The sequence below is a fragment of the Labeo rohita genome, chromosome 6, assembly GCF_022985175.1.
Source record: "Labeo rohita strain BAU-BD-2019 chromosome 6, IGBB_LRoh.1.0, whole genome shotgun sequence".
Classification (NCBI taxonomy): Eukaryota; Metazoa; Chordata; class Actinopteri; order Cypriniformes; family Cyprinidae; genus Labeo; species Labeo rohita.
The window spans coordinates 17,254,456-17,275,720 of NC_066874.1; the positions used below are offsets into that span (position 1 = coordinate 17,254,456).

The window sequence follows — 21,265 nt, forward strand, 5'->3', positions numbered from 1 at the left end:
ATTAACTGCATTTGATCAAAATACAGTAAAATTTGAATATAATGAAATATAGTGAAATATTACTACAATATAAAAACTTTGAAAGTTATTCCTTTGATGCAAAGCTTAATCTGTTTGAGCCCAAAGTTTTGAATGGTAGTGAAATTTCTAGGTACAGTTGAAGTCAAAAGTTTACATACACCTTGCAAAATCTTTATTTTACCAAAATAAGAGGGATTATACATAATGCATGTTATTTTTTATTTACTGATATTTCGCATGAAAGATGTTTACATATAGTCCACAAGAGAAAATAATAGTTAAATTTATAAAAATTACCCGTTTCAAAAGTTTGCATGCAGTTGATTCTTAATACTGTGTTGTTGTCTGAATGATCCACAGCTGTTTTTTTTTTTTTTTTTAGTGATAGTTGTTCATGAGTCCCTTGTTTGTCCCGCAGTTCATCAGAAAAGTTCTTCAAGTTCCACAAATTTTTGTGTATTTTTTCATTTTTGTGTATTTGAACCCTTTCCGGCATGTATGATTCCCTGTATGATTTTGAGATCCATCTTGAGAGACTCATATGCAACTATTACAGAAGGTTCTAACGCTCACTGATGCTTCAGAAGTAAACACAATGCATTAAAAGCCGGGGGTTGTAAACTTTTGAACAGAATGAAGATGTGTACATTTTTCATATTTTGCCTAAATATCATACTTTTTTTTTTAGTACCCTTCAGAAGCTACAGAAGATACTTGCATGTTTCCCAGAAGACAAAATAAATAAAAATTTACCCTGACCTTCAAATTCAAGTTTTCACTCCCCTGCTCTTACTGCATCGTTTTTCTTTCTGAACCATCAGTGAGTGTTTGAACCATCTTAAATAATTGCAGAAGAGTCCCTCAGTTGTCCTTGGTGTCAAAAAATATATCTCAAAATCATACAGTCCTTGTTGAACAGGGTTCAGATGTACAAAAATGCTGAACCAAACCAAAGAATTTGTGGGACCTGAAGGATTTTTCTGAACAACAGCGGCCAGTTTAACTGTTCAGGACCTATGAACAACCATCACTAAAAAAAAAAAAATAAAATATCTTATTCAGGCCAGCATTAAATAAAAAATAACATGCATTTTGTATGATCCCTCTTATTTTGGTCTGCAAGGAGTATGTAAACTTTTGACCTCAGCTGCAAATGCATATATGCCTTTTGTGTACAGCACTGAAGATTTTGTGTAATATACTGTTAGTGGTATACACAGTGTGTGGTTTAAAAATACAAGGCAAAATTCTATTTCTAATTTTATCCTATCTGCAGCTTCTTCCATTAAACCTCCAGCTTACCCTTAGATTTTTCAACACACTTTAGTTACTTTAGTCTCATCCTTCCCGTTTCCTTATCCTGTATCCATTATCTGATTGTGCCTCTAATGGGCGCTCTTAGTGGAGTCAAAGCACCAAATCCAATCTATCACAGTAAAGTCTAAGCGCTATAAGCCCTATGTCCAGCTATTGCTCTGCTGTCTGGAATAGGTGATTAACCGAAAAATGTTGGATGCCCTCCGCTCCACTAAATGACATGATATTAAATATTAACAGGACTAAAATTAGACCCCCACCACTCTATCCATTAGGAACAGAGTTTGAGCATTCCGTTTGGTGGATTCTGAAGAGTATAGGAAGGAAAAGATTGCTTGTTATTGATGAATGATGATCTGTTTTTCTTAAATCTGTGTTTAGGCTTCGAACTACACTTCTTTTAATAAAGTTTGTTGTCAGTTTTTCTTTTAAAGTAATTAATACTTCTTCAGCAAGTGTTCAATTGATCAAAAGACTTCAAATATATGCTTTTCTTTTGATCTTTTTATTCATTAAAGAATCCTGAAAAAACTGTATCATGGTTTTCATGCAACAAATATTAAGCAGAACGACTGTTTTGAACATGGATGATGATAAATGTTTCTTGAGCATCAAATCAGCATATTGGAATGATTTCTGAAAGATCATGTGACACTGAAGACTGAACTAATGTCTTAATAACAGGAATAATTTACATTTTAAAATATATTAACCAAAAAACAGTTATTTTGTAATGGTATTTCACAATATTACTGATTTTACTTTAGCCTTGTAGCCTTGATGAGCATAAAAGGCACCTTTCAGAAACAAGAAAAAATCGTACAGACTATAGTACAAACTATAGTACAGTGCTCCCTATAGAAAACAGCATTTAAAAAGAAATCCAATTACCAGTTTTTCAACCAAATCTAATCTAAGTGGATGTTCTATTCCCACTGGTCTTAATGCAGTAGGAGCTGATGGTTTATGTATGTTAGCAGCTGTCTCTCCACTAGCAAATGTCTTCCATCCAGTGGTTTCGTCCGCACTCAGTAATCACGGTTCGTTCGATGGGAAGGGAAGGGGGGCATAGCCCAAACCATAATTCAGTATTTACTCAAAAGCATTAGATAAAGCCTTATGAGCCCCATTAATTTAGATCCTCCTCGCTTTTAAACGGAGACAGATCAGTGTCTTAGGGAAAATTAGCATTTAAATGACTTGTGACCTGCAGCCTCCAGTCAACTCGCTGCGAAGACTTCTCAGCCGTGAGAAATCCTCCTCTCCTTTATTTGATCTGTAGCTCAGAGTTATTTTCTGTGTGTGGATGTGTGGGTGTAGGTAAATTCATCCATTTATCTACACAGGTATATTTTCTTGTGTGTTTTTTTTCTTGTGGCTCAGGGGAATCTCAGGTCAGATGAAGTTGTGCTGATGTTTTTTATTGCAGTCTCATATCTGAGTTTAGGTTCTGTGATGCTATTACTTGGATATTTTAAACTGTTTTCTGCCCTAGATTTAATAAACCTGCCTCAAAAGAGGTAAAATCTAAATAATCTTTCTTTTTAATACATGTTTTATTGCTTGCATGAAGGAGCTTCAAAAAGCATGAGAATATTACCATTCATAAAATATAGATGGGAAAATAAAACACTGTTATGTGATGCTCTAGAAAATCTAGCAAAATTCTGTGTCTCATATGACAGCTGATGACAAAATGAGTCTATTCTTACCTCAAAAGATATCCTTTTTAATCTTTAAATCTAAGACTGAGATTTAGGTTCTCTATTGGCACTTGCAAATCTATTAAAAACCTTTAAAATCCATGAAACCTTTTTATCACACAAAAGGTTTTTACATTTTTTTTTAAATGTTCTTCGCACTATGAAACTCCTCACTGAAAGGTTTATTTGGCATCCAAAAATGGACCCTTTATTTTAAGAACTGTAGTCCTAATGCAATCATTTTCAATGGTTCCATAACGTCACTGACGACCTTCTGGGTTCGCCTCCTATTGAATGATTAGATCTCTTGGCAGAGGTTTCAATTAGCGCAGTTGGCAGCCCACAGCTTGCAAATCAATCCAGTAAGCCCAGGCAGGCATCACTGGCTTGCTCAGTTGCCGTCTGCTTTCAGATGGCTTCTATTTTAATATTTCTCTTCTCTTTGTTCTCTTACAGTGGGGAAGACTTCCCTGATCACACGCTTCATGTACGACAGCTTTGACAACACGTATCAGGTAGGCAGCTGGCGGACCGCTCGACGTCCTTGTCATTCTGTCACTCAGAGAGCTCAAAGTGTCCCTCCCCTTATTGTGCAGCATCAAAGAATGATTTCACACAGTCTTCACAAAACATAATGGGCCGAGTTCAGTCTTTCATTTGTGAAGACAATACTTCCAAATCGATTAGAAATGTTAAATGATTGTGTGATTATTTAATCTCAGAAACACATTTGCAAAATTTGATTATTCATCCTATATTCACCTCCAATCTCATCTGAATCAGCAGTAGCAGAGATAATTATACATGTATGGTCAGTTTCATATGATTCCGTAGGAAATGATTTTACACTGCGTAATGATATGCTGAAACTCTTGAAAAACGGTAAGCCAGATTTTCAGGGGAAGCACACTGCAGGTTGTTATGGACTGTTGTATTGTTGAATCATGTGGGGGTGGAAAGCAGGCTGTTTGAAACATCTCAAGGGAAGTGTTGTCTATGTGAGGTTCATATTTTTTAATTAAACCTGTGAGAGAGCTGGTGTAGGGGTAAAGAATCCACCTCATGTGAGATGTTTTATCCCCTAAATTCGTCATGTAAATTCACGCATAGGTTTCATCACAATGTCATAACTCAATCTTCCAGTGAAAACAGCCAGTGTATGCTGTAAACCCTACCACTCTACAATAGACTGCACCTCATATTCATTTTGAGTATAACACTGACATACTAAAGTCCATCCAACAACCAAAGGTGTAAAGAGAGGCTAATAGTAAGTGCACAAAGATGATAAAAACCCTCTAAAACCAGCATGCTGGCCAGCTATGACTAGTTAAAGGAGAAGTCCACTTCCAGAACAAAAATTTACGGATAATTTACTTACTCCCTTGTCATCCAAGATGTTCATGTCTTTATTTCTTCAGTTGATAAGAAATTATATTTCTAGTAAAACATTCCTGAATTTTCTCCATATGGTGGACTTCAGTGGTGCCCCCAAGTTAAAACTTCCAAAATGCAGTTTAAATGCAGCTTCAAATGGCTCTAAACGATCCCAGGTGAGGAAAGAAGGGTCTTATCTTGGAAAACGATCAGTCATTTTCGAAACAAATTGACAATATGTATACTTTTTAACCTCAAACTCTCATCTTGTCCATGTCTGCGCAAACTGTTTTTCTTTCCTTGTTCAATATGGTCAGTACAGTTAGAGTATGTCGAAAAACTACTTTCCCAACTTCAAAACCGTCCTACATCGTTGCAGATGTACCAACCCAGTGTTTACAAAGTGAACATGTAGAGAAGATCAAATGCCCTTTATATAAAAAAGGTAAAACAGCGATGTAGGGCGATTTTGACGTTGAAGAAGAAAACGAGATGGGAGTTTTTCGACATACCCTAACTGTAGTGACTCGGATTACGCAGACTACGCATGTGCATTGCAGAGATGAGACAAGATGAGTGTTTGAGGTTAAAAAGTAAAGAAATTGTCAGTTTGTTTAAAGTTTACCCTAAAGTTCCCCTTTCCTGGGATCATTTAGAGCCATTTGAAGCTGCATTTAAACAAACTAAAGTAAATTATCTGTAAATTTTTGTTCTGGAAATGGACTTCTCCTTTAAGACCAGGCTGGATGACCAGCCTGACCAGCTTAGGCTGGTTTTAGCTTTTTTTTCAGCAGGGGAGGCAGGAGCCAGATGGGAAACCAGAGCACAGCTAGGACAGAGACCCATGGTGGAGTCGAGGGAAAGCCTTGACGACACCATTGGGACCAGTGATTGAGACTGAGCTGCTGGAGGTGAAGACCCAGGTGGAGCCAAGCAGACTCAGAGTCAGAGTGACACTGGAGGACTGGGGGGGCCAAGGTGAAGCTGATGGCTCATGCAACTGAGGCAGAGACAGGGACCCGGAAGAGAATGGCAGAGCTGGAGCACCTGAGGACAAAGGTGGAGCTGGAGGTAAAGAAGGAGCCAGATGGAGCCTGAGAGATGGACGGACAAGGCGAAGTCAGAGGAGTGGAATCTTGTGATGAAGGCAGATCAATGGCTGATCAAGGTGGAGCTGGAGGGATGAGGGAGCCCAGTGGAGCCAGTGGGATGACAGGCCACGGTGGAGACAAGGGAGCATGGAGCCAAGGTGGAGCTGGAGGGATGAGGAGCCCGGTGGAGCCAGTTGGATGACAGGCCACATGGAGACGAGGCAGCAAGGAACCGATGGGTCGGAGGGCCAAGGTGGAGTTCGGGACTCAGAGGATGGAGGTGAAGATGGCATCCTCATGCCTATGCAGAGCTAAAGACTGGAAGGCCCAAGGTGGATCTGCACAACAGGGTAGAGCAGATTGAGAATGACCCGAGGGACTGAGAGTAGCCAGCGGAGGTGAGGGAAAGAAGGAGGCGGGAGAGGAAGGCTGGATGGGAACCAAGGAGATTCAGGCAATGCAGGAGATTCTAAGCTGAGCAGAACAGCTTCGTCTGAGGCTCGAGCTCCGGGGCAATGATAGGCTCAGTCGTTTCCTTTTGCTTTGGCTCGTGATTCACAGCAGGCTCTGACTGTCCATCTGCAGTTGGCTCTAGCGATCACTCCTTGCAGTGGGGTGATGGGTGGATGGGCTCTGGAATGGGAGTGGGGCTGGTGATGTCCTCAGCTGGGCAGACGGTGAACAGTGAATTGCAACTCACCAGCACTCACTCCACAAATGCAGTGAAGCTCACTTGAGAACCATCCCCAGACAGCTTTGCCTTCATCGCAGTGCTTAGTACGAAGTAGAAAAAGACACATAGGCACCTGTGCGGGTAGTGCACTGGATATGCGAGACCTAAAAATTCCCTTGTGTGGGCGTACTGCTGGAACGTCCATTGAGTACTTTTACTTTTTCTGTACGGAATAAAAAAACAATAACAACCCACACTCTTATAAATAAAGGTTCTTCATTGGCATCAATTGGGACCTGTGGCATCACTTCAAAAACACCCTTTTGGAACCTTTATTTTTAAGAGTGCAGGCACATTGGAAATATGTGGAAATATGCCTACATTTCAGCAAAACTACATGCATACATTTCACTGCAGTTTTCAGGTGAAATAGTGGCAGCAAAACACCAACAAGTGCCTTTTGTGGACGTGTCAACTAAAAAGTGCAGTGAAATCTCCCAGCAATGTATTTCAGGTTTTGCAGAAACCAGGTTTTGTGAACCAGTCTTGTTGCATCTGTTGTTATGGTCTTTCTTAAATGCCTGAGCAAAGTCTGTCATCAAAGTGTTTCTGTATAATTGCCTTCCAGAATTCTATTACATGACTGCGTTCCCAAACAGCAGGCATTCACCTCTGAAAGCAGTGACAGGATTTATTGTGTTTCGTCTGCTCGCTCTGAGGCGCAAGTAATTTATTATATATGAACATTTTTATACTCAGTTTTATATTCATTGTGTTTATTAACATTACTGACATTTTAGCTCTTCTTGATCAGGTCTTTTGCATGGAATAAAGTTAATTTTATAGAAATGGAAGGTTCCAATTAGTAAAATGTGGATACAGTATAAGGTAGCCGTCAATAGTAAGAGTGAGAAAAAAAAAATACTGCTCTTTTAAATTTTCCTTGTGACTCAGATCATTATCGCATCAATTCCAGTGGTTCCCCTAGGTTTACAGCTTTGGGTTAATTGTTTCATTTAAATTTGACAGAAATATGTATATATAAAGACCTACATTTTACTGTACAAAAGTAATACATGACCCTTAAATTTCTGTTACATGTTAAACTATACTTTTATTTTAACGGGTTGCCGTTTAGTTTCTGTTTGTATACAGTATGATATGATGCTAGTTTTCTTAAATGAAACGGTAAAATTCACATGAAGTGACTTTTACAGCAAGATTAAGTTTGTGTTCATGTCGCCATATAGACACAGAGGCCGAAAATCACCACGAGCGTCACACTGCTTAGTAAACAAAACCGCGTCTCTGCCATTCATACATACAGAGGCAAACGGAACATGCAGGATTCATATTTAAACCGTCTTGTTGCCGTCTTTTTGGATCCAGTCGGAGAAATGATAGATGCGCATTCATGTAGAGACAGAAATGACATGCCGGCGTGTAAATAAGAAAGGGGGGGGATATATAATGTAATATAATGGTAGGACAAACTCTGAATTCATTAAATGTGTATTTGCACATTTTTTTAACACAGAGTTATTTTTCCCAATATTCCTGTCACACCAAGCTTTTTAGACGGCAGTTCAATTTTTTCACGAAGTAGTCAAAGTACTTCAAGTCAAAAGTGCCCATAATTGAAAAATCAGCCATGTGCACATGTCAAAGTGCTGTTATGTCCAAGTGTCTGAGACGTTTGGAATTTTTTCCATTCCACTTATCTGCATGGTTTATAACCCATAAAACCTGAGGGACAGTGAAATGACGTGAATGGATCTTGTTTTTTTCGGGCTGAAATGCTCTGTAGGCATGTGTCTATTTAGATGTCTTTGTGTTTGAGCTGAGTCACAGCTTTAGTGCACTACAGGTTTTAACCGTCACAATAGTCCTACCGTTTGAGACATATGCATGATGACAGCAAGTCTCTCTGGCCTTGATCTTACCTTTTTCTCTTTATATCCTCTCCATTCTGCTGCACTAACACTGTATTCACAAATCTTAAAATTCTTAAAACTAAACTAATTTGTCTTAAAATGGCATTTTAACATTAGTAGGACATTAAGTACATTTTTCATTTCTATGCCATATGGAAACTTCATCAGCAACATAAGGATTAATGTTATGTACTGACTCTATTGTTAATATTCTGTTATATAAATGTACAGTGTAAATAATTAAAAAATGGACGCTTCCACAGACAGCATACCATTAGTATCTTAATACTTAACAAAATGCCAGAATATAGAGTTAAGCTCTAACCAGCCCCCTGATCTGTACTCTTACAATGTGTATAACGATAAGACTGTGTTTGTGTCATAAACCAAACTAAGCATGCTGTAGCGCTACAGTGTCAAGCTGTAATAAGATTACATGCATGCTTTGTGAACAGACTGTGTTGTGCTTTCTGACGAGATGATAGATTCTGGAATCTCAAATCCAGAGTGCTGTTTTGCACCATGTGTTAATTTTTATTAAAAGGGTTTGTGTTCTATTATCTATTAATATAAAACAAATATAAATAAAAATGTAATAAGAAACAGTGTAATATCATAATCATTCAGTGATTTGAATGCATGATGAGCATGAAATTAAATTTTATAATCTTTATATGGCAATTCAAGGTTTGTTCAAGTCACGTAGTGCAACTCCCCCCAAAAAACTGATATATGAAATTAGAATTCGTAATAGTTTGAATGTATTTAGTTTAATTTTAATTTTAATATCTTAAAAATATATGTACAATTTTTTTTTCTTTGAAAATAATGATTAAGGTTTGGAAACACATGAATGGAAGGCCATTTCTGCCACTTAGGTTATTGTCAGTTTTTATCTAAATCTCACAATTCTGACTTTTTTTTTCTCAGAATTGCATAATATAAACTCACAATTGCAAGAAATAAATTCAGAATTGTGAGATATAAAAATCAATTTTGAAGGGGGGAAAAGGCTGATATGTGACCCTGGACCACAAAACCAGTCATAAGTGTCATTTTTTTTCAAAATTGAAATTTATCATTTGAAAGCTGGATAAATAAGCTTTCCGTTGATGTTTTTTAGGAAAGGACAATATTTGGCAGAGATACAACTATTTGAAAATCTGGAATCTTAGGGTGCAAAAAAATCTAAACATTGAGAAAATCGCTTTTAAACTTGTCCAAATGAAGTTTATAGCAATGCATATTACTAATCAAAAATTACATTTTTATATATTTACGGTAGGAAATTGACAAAATATCTTCATGGAACATGATCTTTACTTAATATCCTAATGATTTATAGAAAAATCTATAAATTTGACCCATCAGATGTTTTTTTGGCTATTGCTACAAATATACCCGTGCTACATAAGACTGGTTTTGTGGTCCAGGGTCACACATGTTCTCAGAATTCTGAGTTTATATGATGCAATTCTGACTTAATAACTTGCAACTGCAAGTTTATTTCACGCGATTCTGAGAAAAAAGTCAGAATTGTGAGTAATTCTGACTTTATTTCTCAGAATTGTCAAGTTTGTCTGGCAATTCTTACTTTATATCTCGCAATTACGAGTTTATATCATGCAATTTTGACTTCATTTTTGATACAACTAAATTGAAAAGGGCGGTGATACATTTTGGTAGCCCGACTGGAAAACATAATAGCCCTAGGACGTCGGGCTACCGATTTTGTGAGCCCTATTATTTCTCAGAGTTGCAACTTTGTCTCGCAATTCTGACTTTATAACTTGCAAGTTTATATCACGCAATTCTGGCTTCATTTCTCAGAGTTTATATCTCGCAGTTCTGACTTTATTCTCAAAATTACGACTTATTACGAGTTTATATCATGCAATTCTGAGAAAAGTCTCAATCCTGAGTTTATATTGCACAATTTTGACTTCATTTCTCAGAACTGCGAGAACTTTGTCTTGCAATTCATACTTTATAACTCACAATTATGAGTTTATATCACAATTCTGAAAAAAGTCAGATTTCGAGTTTGTCACGCATTTCTAAGGAAAAAGTCAAAACTGTGAGTTTATATCTTGCAATTCTGAAATTCTGACTTTATAACTCGTAATTGCAAGTGTATATCACGCAGTTCTGAGAAAAAAAGTCACAGTTCTGAGTTTATATCTTGCAGTTCTGACTTTATTTCTCAGAATTGCGACTATATTTCGTAGAATTGCAATTCTGACTTTATAACTTACAATTGCAAGTTTATATCATAAGTTAAAAGTCACAATTCTAAATTTATATCATGCAATTCTGACTTAATTTCTCAGAATTGCGAGTTTACATCTCGTAATTCTGACTTTGTAACTCGCAATTGAATTTTTATCACAATTTTAACAATTTGTATCACACAATTTTGAGAAAAAAGTCAGAATTGACAGATGTAAACTCGCAGGTTAAAAAAATAAAAGTTGGACCATGTTTTAAATTAGATCCATGTAGTGTATCTTTAAAAAGCCTCTTAGGAAGTTGTGTCATCACTGGGATAAAAGAAAGTACTTTACAAGAAATATCACACATCAAATCGAACTTTTGTCAAAAATCTCTTCTCAAATCCTTATTTTTACATGAGGGATCACAGGGACTCTTAATGAAGCTGAGATTCCAGAATCTCGTTTCAGACCGCCATTAAAGACTGTGGCCATGCTGTCATATTCATTGCTCGATGAGGTTCATTGATAACAACTGAATCTGACTGAAACCAAACAGTTTCTTGTGTCATCTGCATATGAATAAAATATACTGCCTCATCAGTGTCACCTTTGAGAAGTCAAAGGCATCTTAATGAGCTGCTACTCTCTACAGCTACACTGGAGAGGAAGGGATACCAGCTCTTTTCTAATTTACATACTCTTGAATAAGCTCAAATCAACCTGCTCCTCAGCATTGAGATTGACCTTAAGATGTCTGGCAGTAGGCTTTCATGATAGCATATGCCAGAAGAGCAGGGAGCATCACCCCGACTCCTATCATCTGTCAGTCTTCTGCTCTATGCAAAATGAGAGGCACATCTGCATATTTATGACTTTCCATCTGATGTAGATTCATCGCTGTCTGAGTCTGCATTACATCAACATTTAGAGAGAAATATGAGTAGAAAATGACCATTTAGAACAAAAGCTCATGCATTTCCCTATAGACCTCAGCTACAAGGCAAATACTGCTCTGTTTTAGGAATTGAATCTCATTATTTTAAAATTGTTGCTTGTGGTTTCTGTTGGTGATATATAAAAGCATCAAAAAATCATAACAAAATAGCCCAGAGGAAAATTGTATTGTTCAGAGGTTGCCCTGTCATAAATCAGAATGTGTTCTCAGTTATATTCAAGTATCACCTTGTTTCTCTTAAAATTCTTGAGAAACAAAAGAAACAATTGTTGAGTTATTCATATATCCATTCCAATTTATTTTAACAGCAGTTTGGCTGACACATACAGCTTCTTAAGTAAGGAAACCTGGATGCCCCCATCTTTAACTTATGGGAACTGATGCTTCTTCCAAGTAAATCTCACATGCAAGTTTATTTTTTAACTGCTCAAAGCTCAAAAATTACATCAAATACATGATTACTTGCAAATGACATTGAATTGAGAAACATGCTATAGTTACAGGATCTAATCAGCTGAACCTTAAACCTCTGGAGTTGATGTAGATTGCTGTGAATGTTTGAGTTTCTATATGTTTTTACAGTGTTAATTAGAAATACTTTATTCTGTAAGCCCTATGTTGTTTGATCGAGTGAGGCACAGGCGAAGGAGCACAGCAGGAGGTTTCAGGTCTTCTCTCTTTAGTGGGGCTCTTGAGACATTCGCTCTTCATTAAAAGGGGCTGAACAAGTCAGCTGTATTAAACACATGCTACATGTTTCACTGGGGCTTTAAGTCATCCAGAAAATGCAGGAATGACACTTCTAGCATAGTTCTTCCATTTTAAGTGGGCCAGGGGAATAAGGAACATCAAACTTTCCAACTTTACCGTATAATTGATTTGAGTGCAGATAAAGTAGGGGTAAGAAACAGAGCAATGACTTCAGAAGAGTATTAAGCGAATACAAAGGAAGAGCAGAGACTGACTGCCTGTCAGATATTCAGCTTGACTTGCTGAGTTTGTGGTTGTTTTGCTGCGGTGGCCTTTTGGCTCCAGATAGAGTGAGATTTGGACATGCTACTGGGGGTCCAGCGGGAGAACTGCGCTGCATCGCCTCACTGAGCTGCCACTCAACATGGGGCACTGGAGTGTGACTCTTTTCTGCTCAGCACAACCAGGGAGCAGAGAAGACACTGAAGCTCAGGTTCAAAAACTAGTGAGTGGCCTCTGTAGACAGTATCATGGACAGCACTCTTGACAGGAAGGCTGCTCCAAAAAGTCAGCAACTATCTCTTAATATACCCTGTTTTGTCCAAAATCTAGGGGAGCATTACATGTGTCATTTAGAGAATGCAGTGTGAAAGCTTGTGGGAAAAATAAATCCAAGAAATGTTGATCATAATAATTTTGCCCTGAAATATATTGATAAAAATGCTAAAAAAAATATTTGACCTTAGTCAATTTTTGACAGGAATAAAAAGGATGTGAGGGATAAAAGTACAGTGCTTTCAATGGATTGCACTGTTGTTTAAAAACATACTGATTGTTCAGATGATGAAAAGTCTTTAGTAGTCTTTCAGTAGTCAAAAGTTTCATGAAATAGATTTGAAAATTATGATCAGTATTGCCAAGTTGAGCTACTTTAACACTGTTGCCACTGAATCACTTTTTGTTCATGCTGACAGGTTGAAGTGACCCCAGTGCTGTGATATTTACAGTTGAGATCAAAAGTTTACATACACCTTTCAGAATCTGCAAAATGTTCATTATTTTACCGAAATAAGAGGGATCATACAAAATGCATGTTATTTTTTATTTAGTACTGACCTGAATGAGACATTTCACATAAAAGATATTTACATATAGTCCACAAGAGAAAATAATAGTTGAATTTATAAAAATGACCCGGATCAAAAGTTTACATGCACTTGATTTTTAATACTGTGTTGTTACCTGAATGATCCTGAATGATTTTTTTTGTGATCCATAAGTCACTTGTTTGTCCTGAACAGTTAAATTGTCTGCTGTTCTCCAGAAAAATCCTTCAATTGGAAACTTTTCCGATTGTTTTTCCTTCTGGAGCATCAGTGAGTCTTTGAACCTTCTGTAACTGTCACGGAGGCTTGACGAGAGATGAATGATCGAGATAAGTCCCTTTGTAGCGTGACGGAAAACTCAAACGCGGAAGTGAGCGAGTGAGCAGGTTAATCACGCAGTTGGTCTGAGAACGCTCCGATAAGGAGTAGAGATTTCCACCAAGAAATCCGCGTTCTCACACGCACACAGACAGGTAGATAAGAGCTCCGTAGAGCAGAGAGTTTTACTCACGTGAGTTGAATTGGAGTCGGGACCTGACGTGGAGTCTTTCATGAACTCAATGTCTGGTGCTAGACAACACCTGCTTCCTGCTTAAATACCTGCGTGAGGTTACTTCCGGGTCCTCGTGACCTCACGTGATCTGATGCGTGTGACAGTAACAGTTGCATATGAGTCCCTCAGTTGTCCTCAGTGTGAAAATTTGGATCTCAAAATCATACAGTCATTGATGGAAAGGGTTCAAATACACAAAAATGCTGAAATATCAAAGCATTTGTGGGCCCTGGAGGAATTTTTCCGAAGAACAGCAGGCAGTTTAACTGTTCAGTACAAACAAGTGTCTCATGAACCACTGTCACTAAACAAAAAACACAACTGTGGATCATTCAGGTAACAACACAGTATTAAGATTCAGGGGTATGTAAACTTTTGAACTGGGTCATTTTTTATAAATTCAACTATTAGTTTCTCTTGTGGACTATATTTAAACATCTTTTATTTCAAATATCTTTCTCAGGTCAGTACTAAATAAAAAACAACATGCATTTTGTATGATCCCTCTTATTTTGGTAAAATAATGAACATTTTTGCAGATTCTGCAATGTGTATGTTAACTTTTGACCTCAACTGTAGCCCCTTGAATGTGAGAGAAACCCCACCAAAAATGTGTATTTTACGCCGCAAAATGCGATTGAGCTAGTTTTGGGCTAGATTTGAGTAGCAATTGGGCTGGTTTTGTTGTGAAAACCTGGCAACCCTGGTTGTAAAAAATGATCTAGGACCTTCATACAGTGCACACTATTCCAAGGATTGTAAATCTATCGCTCAAAGCCTTTTCAACTGTCTTAAATTCAGTATCACGTCTAACTTAATTAAGTTCTATGTGTCACATTCCAAATCTGTCATTGAGATTCCATTTCAGTTAGAATGCATAGTAGGCAGCACACTAGGTTTTAAAAAAGGACCAGAGAAAGAGAATTAATTGATAAAATGGTATAAAAATATTTTTTATTTTTATATATTCATTTTAGATACATCAGAATGACACAATACTCCCCCTCTCAGCACCATATTATTTTCAATAATACTATCAACTGTATATACAGTTACATTAAAAAAGCTGTTTTTGTAGCATTTTTTCATTAAGAGAATTTTTTTTAAGTTATATTTTTGGCTTTTTGCCTTTACTTTGATAGGACAGTAGAGAGCAGACAGGAAAGCATTAGGTGAAGAGAGGGGGAGGGATCGGCAAAGGATCTCGAGGCGGGATTCGAACTCGGGTCACCGCTATATGTCAGCACACTAACCTCAAGGCTATCGGTGCCGACATTAAGAGACAATTTATTAAAACAAAACTCTATTGTGAAGGTTTATCTATAGGGATAGTAGGGATGGGATGATAAATAGTTGCAGCGCGAATCGAGAAATGATTCAGCATCGATTCAATATTTTCCCAAACACATCGCGATCTGTTCTCAAATCGATTTTGAGCTTAGTTTTGAACAGCAGATGGCAACGCTTGCTTTAGAAACAGCCGTGCTCTGCTTGTTTCCAAATCCTTACACGCACTTGAAACTAAAATAATCATTTATACAATTTGAAAAGGTTAAAGCGAAATACAAGGTTGCTCACAGTGGGCTGTGTTTCGGTAATCTCGCATCATAAAAGCATATTCTGAGCCAAGGTGAAATTACATGACTCTTTGGCCGAATGCACAAGTTCTCTTCAGCACTCTTCTTCATGAGCATTTGAGTGCATGGATAAAAATTAGATTAGACCGCCATCTGCTGTTCAAATCTAAGCTCAGAAACGATTCCAAAGAGAATGGCGATGCATTCGGAAGATCTAGGAATCAATCCATGAATTGATTTATTGTCCCATCCCTAGGGATAGTTCACCTAAAAATGAAAATTCTGTCATTAATTACCAGTAAGACTTTCGTTTATCTTTAAAACACAAATTAAGATATTTCTGATGAAATCTGAGAACCTTCTGACCCCGCAACTACCAGGTTCAAGGCCCAAAAAGGTAGTAAAGAAAATTGTTAAAATAGTCCATGTGACATCAGTGGTTCAACCTTAATGTCATGAATCGACAAGAATTCTTTTTGTGTGCAAAAATAACAGCTTTATTCAGCGATTTTCTTCTCTTCTGTTTGATTCTTTGAAATTTCAAACAATCCTTGAAATGGATTTAGTGTCAGTCAAACTGGTAACTTGTGATTTATTTAGTCTGATTCAATAAAAAGAACCAATTCATAAGAGTCATTCTTTAGTGATCACGCTGTATGTTGTGTGCTGTTATTGTGGACAACTTAATAGAAATAATTCTAGCCTTGAATAGCTGTGCAGGAATTTCTTCAAAAAACGAATCATTTGGCAAATGCTTTTAAACTCACACACCTTTGCTAGTACTAGAAACATAAATATTACATTTAGGCCTAAATATTTTTTTGAGTATATGTAGCGCATACTGAGATTTACAGTATGGTTGACTGCACTTGCTCACATTTTGCTGTTGCAGGCAAGATTTATTCAGTAGCATCTGTTCTTGCTATACTGAAGTTGTATTCAATAAATAGATAAACAAGCCCAGATGCTTCTTCTTACCTGACATTCTGTGCCTCCGATCACTAAAAACCATCATACGCATCTTGTCTTTGTCTTGCCAAGGAGATGATTAATGGTTACTGCACCGTTTTATTTCCGCCCCTCCCCTAAGTAGCCTTGAGAATCCGGTCACATGTTGACGGCAATGAATGTAGTTGTATAATGTAAACACGTTAAAGCCTTCCTGATATTGACCAGATGCCCCAACATTAGCCCACGCGATTGCTTAACGTGTCTTAGATTGTTCATCAAGCCGATTGAATGACGTCATCCCTTTAGGTCTTGCATTGAGCTGTTACATTCCAATCAATATGCCTTAATGAAACGCTGTAGACCACTGCATGTCATTTGTCTTCAGGATACAGGGGTATCGATGCCAAACGGGCAACTCGCCAAGCTCTAAAACTACAGATAAATACCAACTCCATCACAGACCCAGATTTGATTCTGTAGAATTTGACAAATGTTCATCTACAGGTCAGCGTTCAATTCTTCGTAATATGATTTGGAGGCTCTGACTGTACAGTCACAGTCAGGGAGGCACTTTGTATGCAGCTAAGCTCCCAGCATGCTTTGAGTCTGCTCACCTGGGGCATGTTGCATTCTTAAAATTTATGCTTTGATTAAATGCAAATAGAAAGATAAACAGATAAACAGGATTTGGCCTGACATTCAGTCAAGGTGGTGCTTTGTGAGGCGGATTAGTGTGGCTAATTTCTCTTCTGGTGGAGTTTTAATTGGCGTTCGATTCCAATCAAACTCCTGCCACCCTCCCTAGGGGCACCACGACTGGTGTACTGTGTCTAAAGGGCATGTGCTGTCTGCTGTGCGATATCAGCTATGATGGCTGCTTTTTCATAATGTTTTAGATTCATATGTTTATTATCCACCTTATTCTTCAGTGCGTAAGTACGCATATGTGCGCTATAGGGAGATAACGAGAAGAATAACAATGTGCAGTAAACAGTAAAACTGTTTGCACTACAAACCAGTGTGTTCATAATTAACATAATACATTAAAATAATACGGTAAGACACACCAATTTGCAGTTTCAAGCAGCAAAACGAGAATTAATTAAGTTGCTTAAACAACTATAAACAAAGCAGCATTATGTATGTATGTATGTATGTAGGTATGAGTTTAATACAAAGGACCGAAAGCCAATCACACAGAGTACTTTCTTCATTTAAAAACATGAGATGCAGTGAGATGGGGAAAACCCCCCGCCATAAAGTCTCGAGATAAAAGTTGAACTTGCATTAATTTTACATGGCTTTCTAAACATGTGTCTCTCTTGTGCGAGACGTAAGTGCAACAGTGATGGATGTCCTTCTAGAAAATGCTTGAAATAATGTGTGAACAACAAATTTAGTGGCTTCACCTGGATAGGATAATAAAAACATAATGCAACAACAATTACATTGTTGTCGCATCTTTTGTTCCATTGATAAGGCTGCCTCCTTGAAGTACACCTAAAATTCAAACGCAACGTTCTCAACGTTTAACGTTCTGCAAAATTCCATTTTTTTTGAGAGCCCTAAACGCTTGTCAGTTACTTCTTAAGTCAGTGTAAACCATTGAGAATGAAAATACGTGTGTAACAGTATATTGGATGCGTGCAGTATGGAAGCCTGTTTCCACCACTGAATTAAAAAAGATAATTGCGACTTTATATCTCACAATTCTGACTCTTTTCTCACAATTGTGATAATTGTGAGATATAAACTCTGAATTATAAGAACATTTCAGAATTTGACTTTATACCTCGCAGTTTTGACTTTATAACACGCAGTTGTGAGAAAAAAATCACAGTTGTAGTATATATGACTTTGTGAGATTATGTCTTGTAGTTCTAGGAGAAAAGTCAGTTTATAAAAAAAGAGTTTATATCTCGCAATTCTGACATCATTTCTCAGAAATGCAAGTTTATATCTCACATTTCTGTCTTTATAACTTTTTATTAGATATTGTTTATATCTCACAATTCTGAGAAAAAAACTCAGAATTGCATGAAAAACATCAGAAATGTGAGATATAAACTCACAATTCTGAGAAATAGTCATATATCTAGCAATTGTGACGTTTGCGTTATAAAGTTAGAATTGTGCGATGTAAACTTGTAATTCTGAGAACAGAATTCCCCCTCAAAATTGGATTTTATATCTTGCAATTCTGACTTTTTGAAACGCAATTCTGAGAAAAAAGTGAAAAACATCAGAACTGTGAGATACAACCTTGCAATTGCGAGAAAAAAATTCAGAATTGCGCGACACAAACTCGCACTTACGAGAAAAAAGTCCGAATTTTTCCCGCAATTCTGACTTTATTTGTCGCAGTTGTGAGTTTATATCACGCAATTCTGAGAAAAAAAGTGAGAATTGCAAGATAAAAACACAGTTCTGACTTTTTTCTCGCAAATGTGTTTGACTTCATTTATATGATGCAAATCTGAGAAAAATAGTCCGAATTGGGAGATAAAAAGTTGCAATAACCTTTTTTAATTTTTTTATTCAGTGGCGGGTTAAAACAGGGGTCATAGTGCAGCTCTTAAAGCGACAACGTAATATTCTTTCTGCCGTCTGTGTTTTTTTTTTTGTTTTTTTTTTACATTAGATTATTCAATTTCTGTAGTAGGCTGTTAGCTGAATGCTTTAGACTTGCATAAAAACTTGTTTCATTTGTATAATTTTTCAATTGTATTTGACCTTGACTTGTGAGAATTGTGAGATTTTGCTGGTATCTAAAATGTAGATGTCATAGCAACCTTATTTAAAGAAAATCTATATTTGATATATATTGCTATCTTTAAATTAATCACTTATATACAGTTTTGGTCATATGGCCCACTCGTAATCGTGTTAAATAAATGTGATTACAATATTGACCAAAATAATCGTTATGATTTTTTGCCATAATCAAACAGCCCTAATTTATGCTAATAATCTCAAAACGCATAATTCAGGTCGTTGACTCTATGACAATATTGTCTGAGCGGTGTATTGGAAGCATAAATAAAGACTTATAATTAGCTGCTTCCTCATTTGATACCTCAAGCAACAACTTTTGTTTGTTTGCTTGTCACAGTTTTATTTGCCAGTTACACTTTATTTATAGGAATTTTAGTAGCTACAGGAATTCAGTTTTCCTTTCTCTTATCAGAACACCTTTTTCCTCTGAGGCTTTTGAGGAGCTGCGCTGGAAACCACACTCTGTGTTTTAAAGCTGATGTGTGTGAAGCTTAATAATTAAAATGTTTATGAATAATTCATTCTGGATCTCTTTGTGCGAGCACTCCTCTAGCTGTGCAAGTATCTATATTTAACATCGGCGTCACTTTTTCTCTCTCTCTCTCTCTCGCCTTCTTTCCTTGAAAAGCTCAACACCTTTGGGTTTTCATCTTGACACTGTTTAACACAGGAGGTTTCTTTTTTATTTTTGTCACAGAAATCCCTTTTCATAAAGATGTTTTGAAGCCTGCACTAAGCATAAACCAGGATTTTGTTTTTCCATTATTCTAACACAAAAGAAAATATTTGGAAAAATTTTGGTTTTCGTTGTGTGAAAAAAGCCATTATCTTCTTTTGTGATACACAGAAGAAGGAAAGTCATACAAATTTGGAACATGAGGGTCTTCATAGTATGGTTCATATAGGTTCTAAGTACATTTAGAGCTAGACATGAGTATGTAAAAATGACTTGAAGTTCAGTAAATCTTTTGACTGATTCCTTAAAGGATCCAGCTAATAACATCGCTTAATCAGACTCTAATGAAAAGCAGCAGCAAGCAGAGTTGTCTTTATTTCATTTCGCAGTACCCGGCTCTTTTCATCTCTCCTTACATTCGATTCTGTTTGAGTAAAATATAATTTCTTTACCGTGACACTGTAGATTCCATAGAGGCAGTGAATAGCAGTGCAGGAATCACTGGAATAGGCTAAGAAAACACATTATATGCCTCATGTGTAATATAAAAAGTATTGTCTGAAACATTAGCTTAAAATTTGATATATTAAATTGAAAGTTATTTTTAATTCACAATGATTTATTACCGCTTTCATGTTCCAAAAGTAGATCAAGAGAGAGAAAGAGAAAAGAGAAAAAGGGGTTGGGTTGATGAGGGAGGAGCATTTTTGGAAAAGCTAGATCAACCCACAACGAAACTTAAAACAGAAGACAGGAACAGAGTGGCAGGGTGAAAGAGCTCACTGCTCCTGTTTTGAAGACAGCACAGTGAGCTGGCATCGCTACGGAAACGGATGCGTGATCATGATGCTGATGACCAGCTGTGTGCGAGTGCACTGAGGGACAAACTGTTGTTTTTAGTATCACACATGATCAGTTACACATTGTTTGAAACAGCGTCGATTAAAGGATTGGTGCACTCCCAGAATGAAAATTCCCTGATTATTTACTCACCCCCGTGTCATCCAGTCTGTCTTTCTTCAGTCGAAGAGAAATTAAGGTTTTTGAGGAAAACATTCCAGGATTTTTCTCCATGTAGTGGACTTTAATGGGAAACAATGGATTGAAGGTCCAAACTGCAGTTTCAATACAGCTTCAAAGGGGTCTACACGATCCCAGCCAAGGGTATTATCTAGCAAAACGATCAAATATTTTCTAAAAAAACTAAAAATCATATACTTTTCAACCACAAATGCTCATCTTGCACTAGTTTGGCCTCACGTATTACACATTGGAGAGGTCACGGGTAATGTAGCTGGATGTACTGATCTAGTGTTTACAAAGTGAACATACAAAGAAAGCCAAACACCCTTTACAAAAAAAAAAAAAAACTTAAATAACAGTGTCAGACGGTTTTGAAGTTTGATGAGAAAATGAGATGTAGTTTTTGAACTGGAGTACACAGACGTAGAACTAACCAAACGTGACCTTTTTAACGTAAATATATAATACACAAAGTCATGTATGCGCATTGCACAGCTAGTGCAAGATGAGCATTTGTGGTATATAGATTTTTTTTTTTAAAAATGATGTTTTTGCTACATGAGATCCTTATTTTGTCACGCATGTGTGTAGAAGGAGACGTACAAAGACGAAATAAAAAACAAGTCTTTA

The 21,265-nt window shown here is 37.0% G+C and overlaps 1 protein-coding gene across 1 annotated transcript in view; it reads left to right on the plus strand.

Annotated features, from left to right (window-relative positions):
* The window catches only part of rab6ba (RAB6B, member RAS oncogene family a), a 104,477-nt gene that overhangs the window by 49,752 nt on the left and 33,460 nt on the right, over positions 1-21,265 (plus strand). The window contains exon 2 of the mRNA XM_051111742.1: positions 3,498-3,556. Coding sequence (XP_050967699.1) covers positions 3,498-3,556 — 59 coding nt within the window. The remainder of the gene's footprint in view (positions 1-3,497; positions 3,557-21,265) is intronic.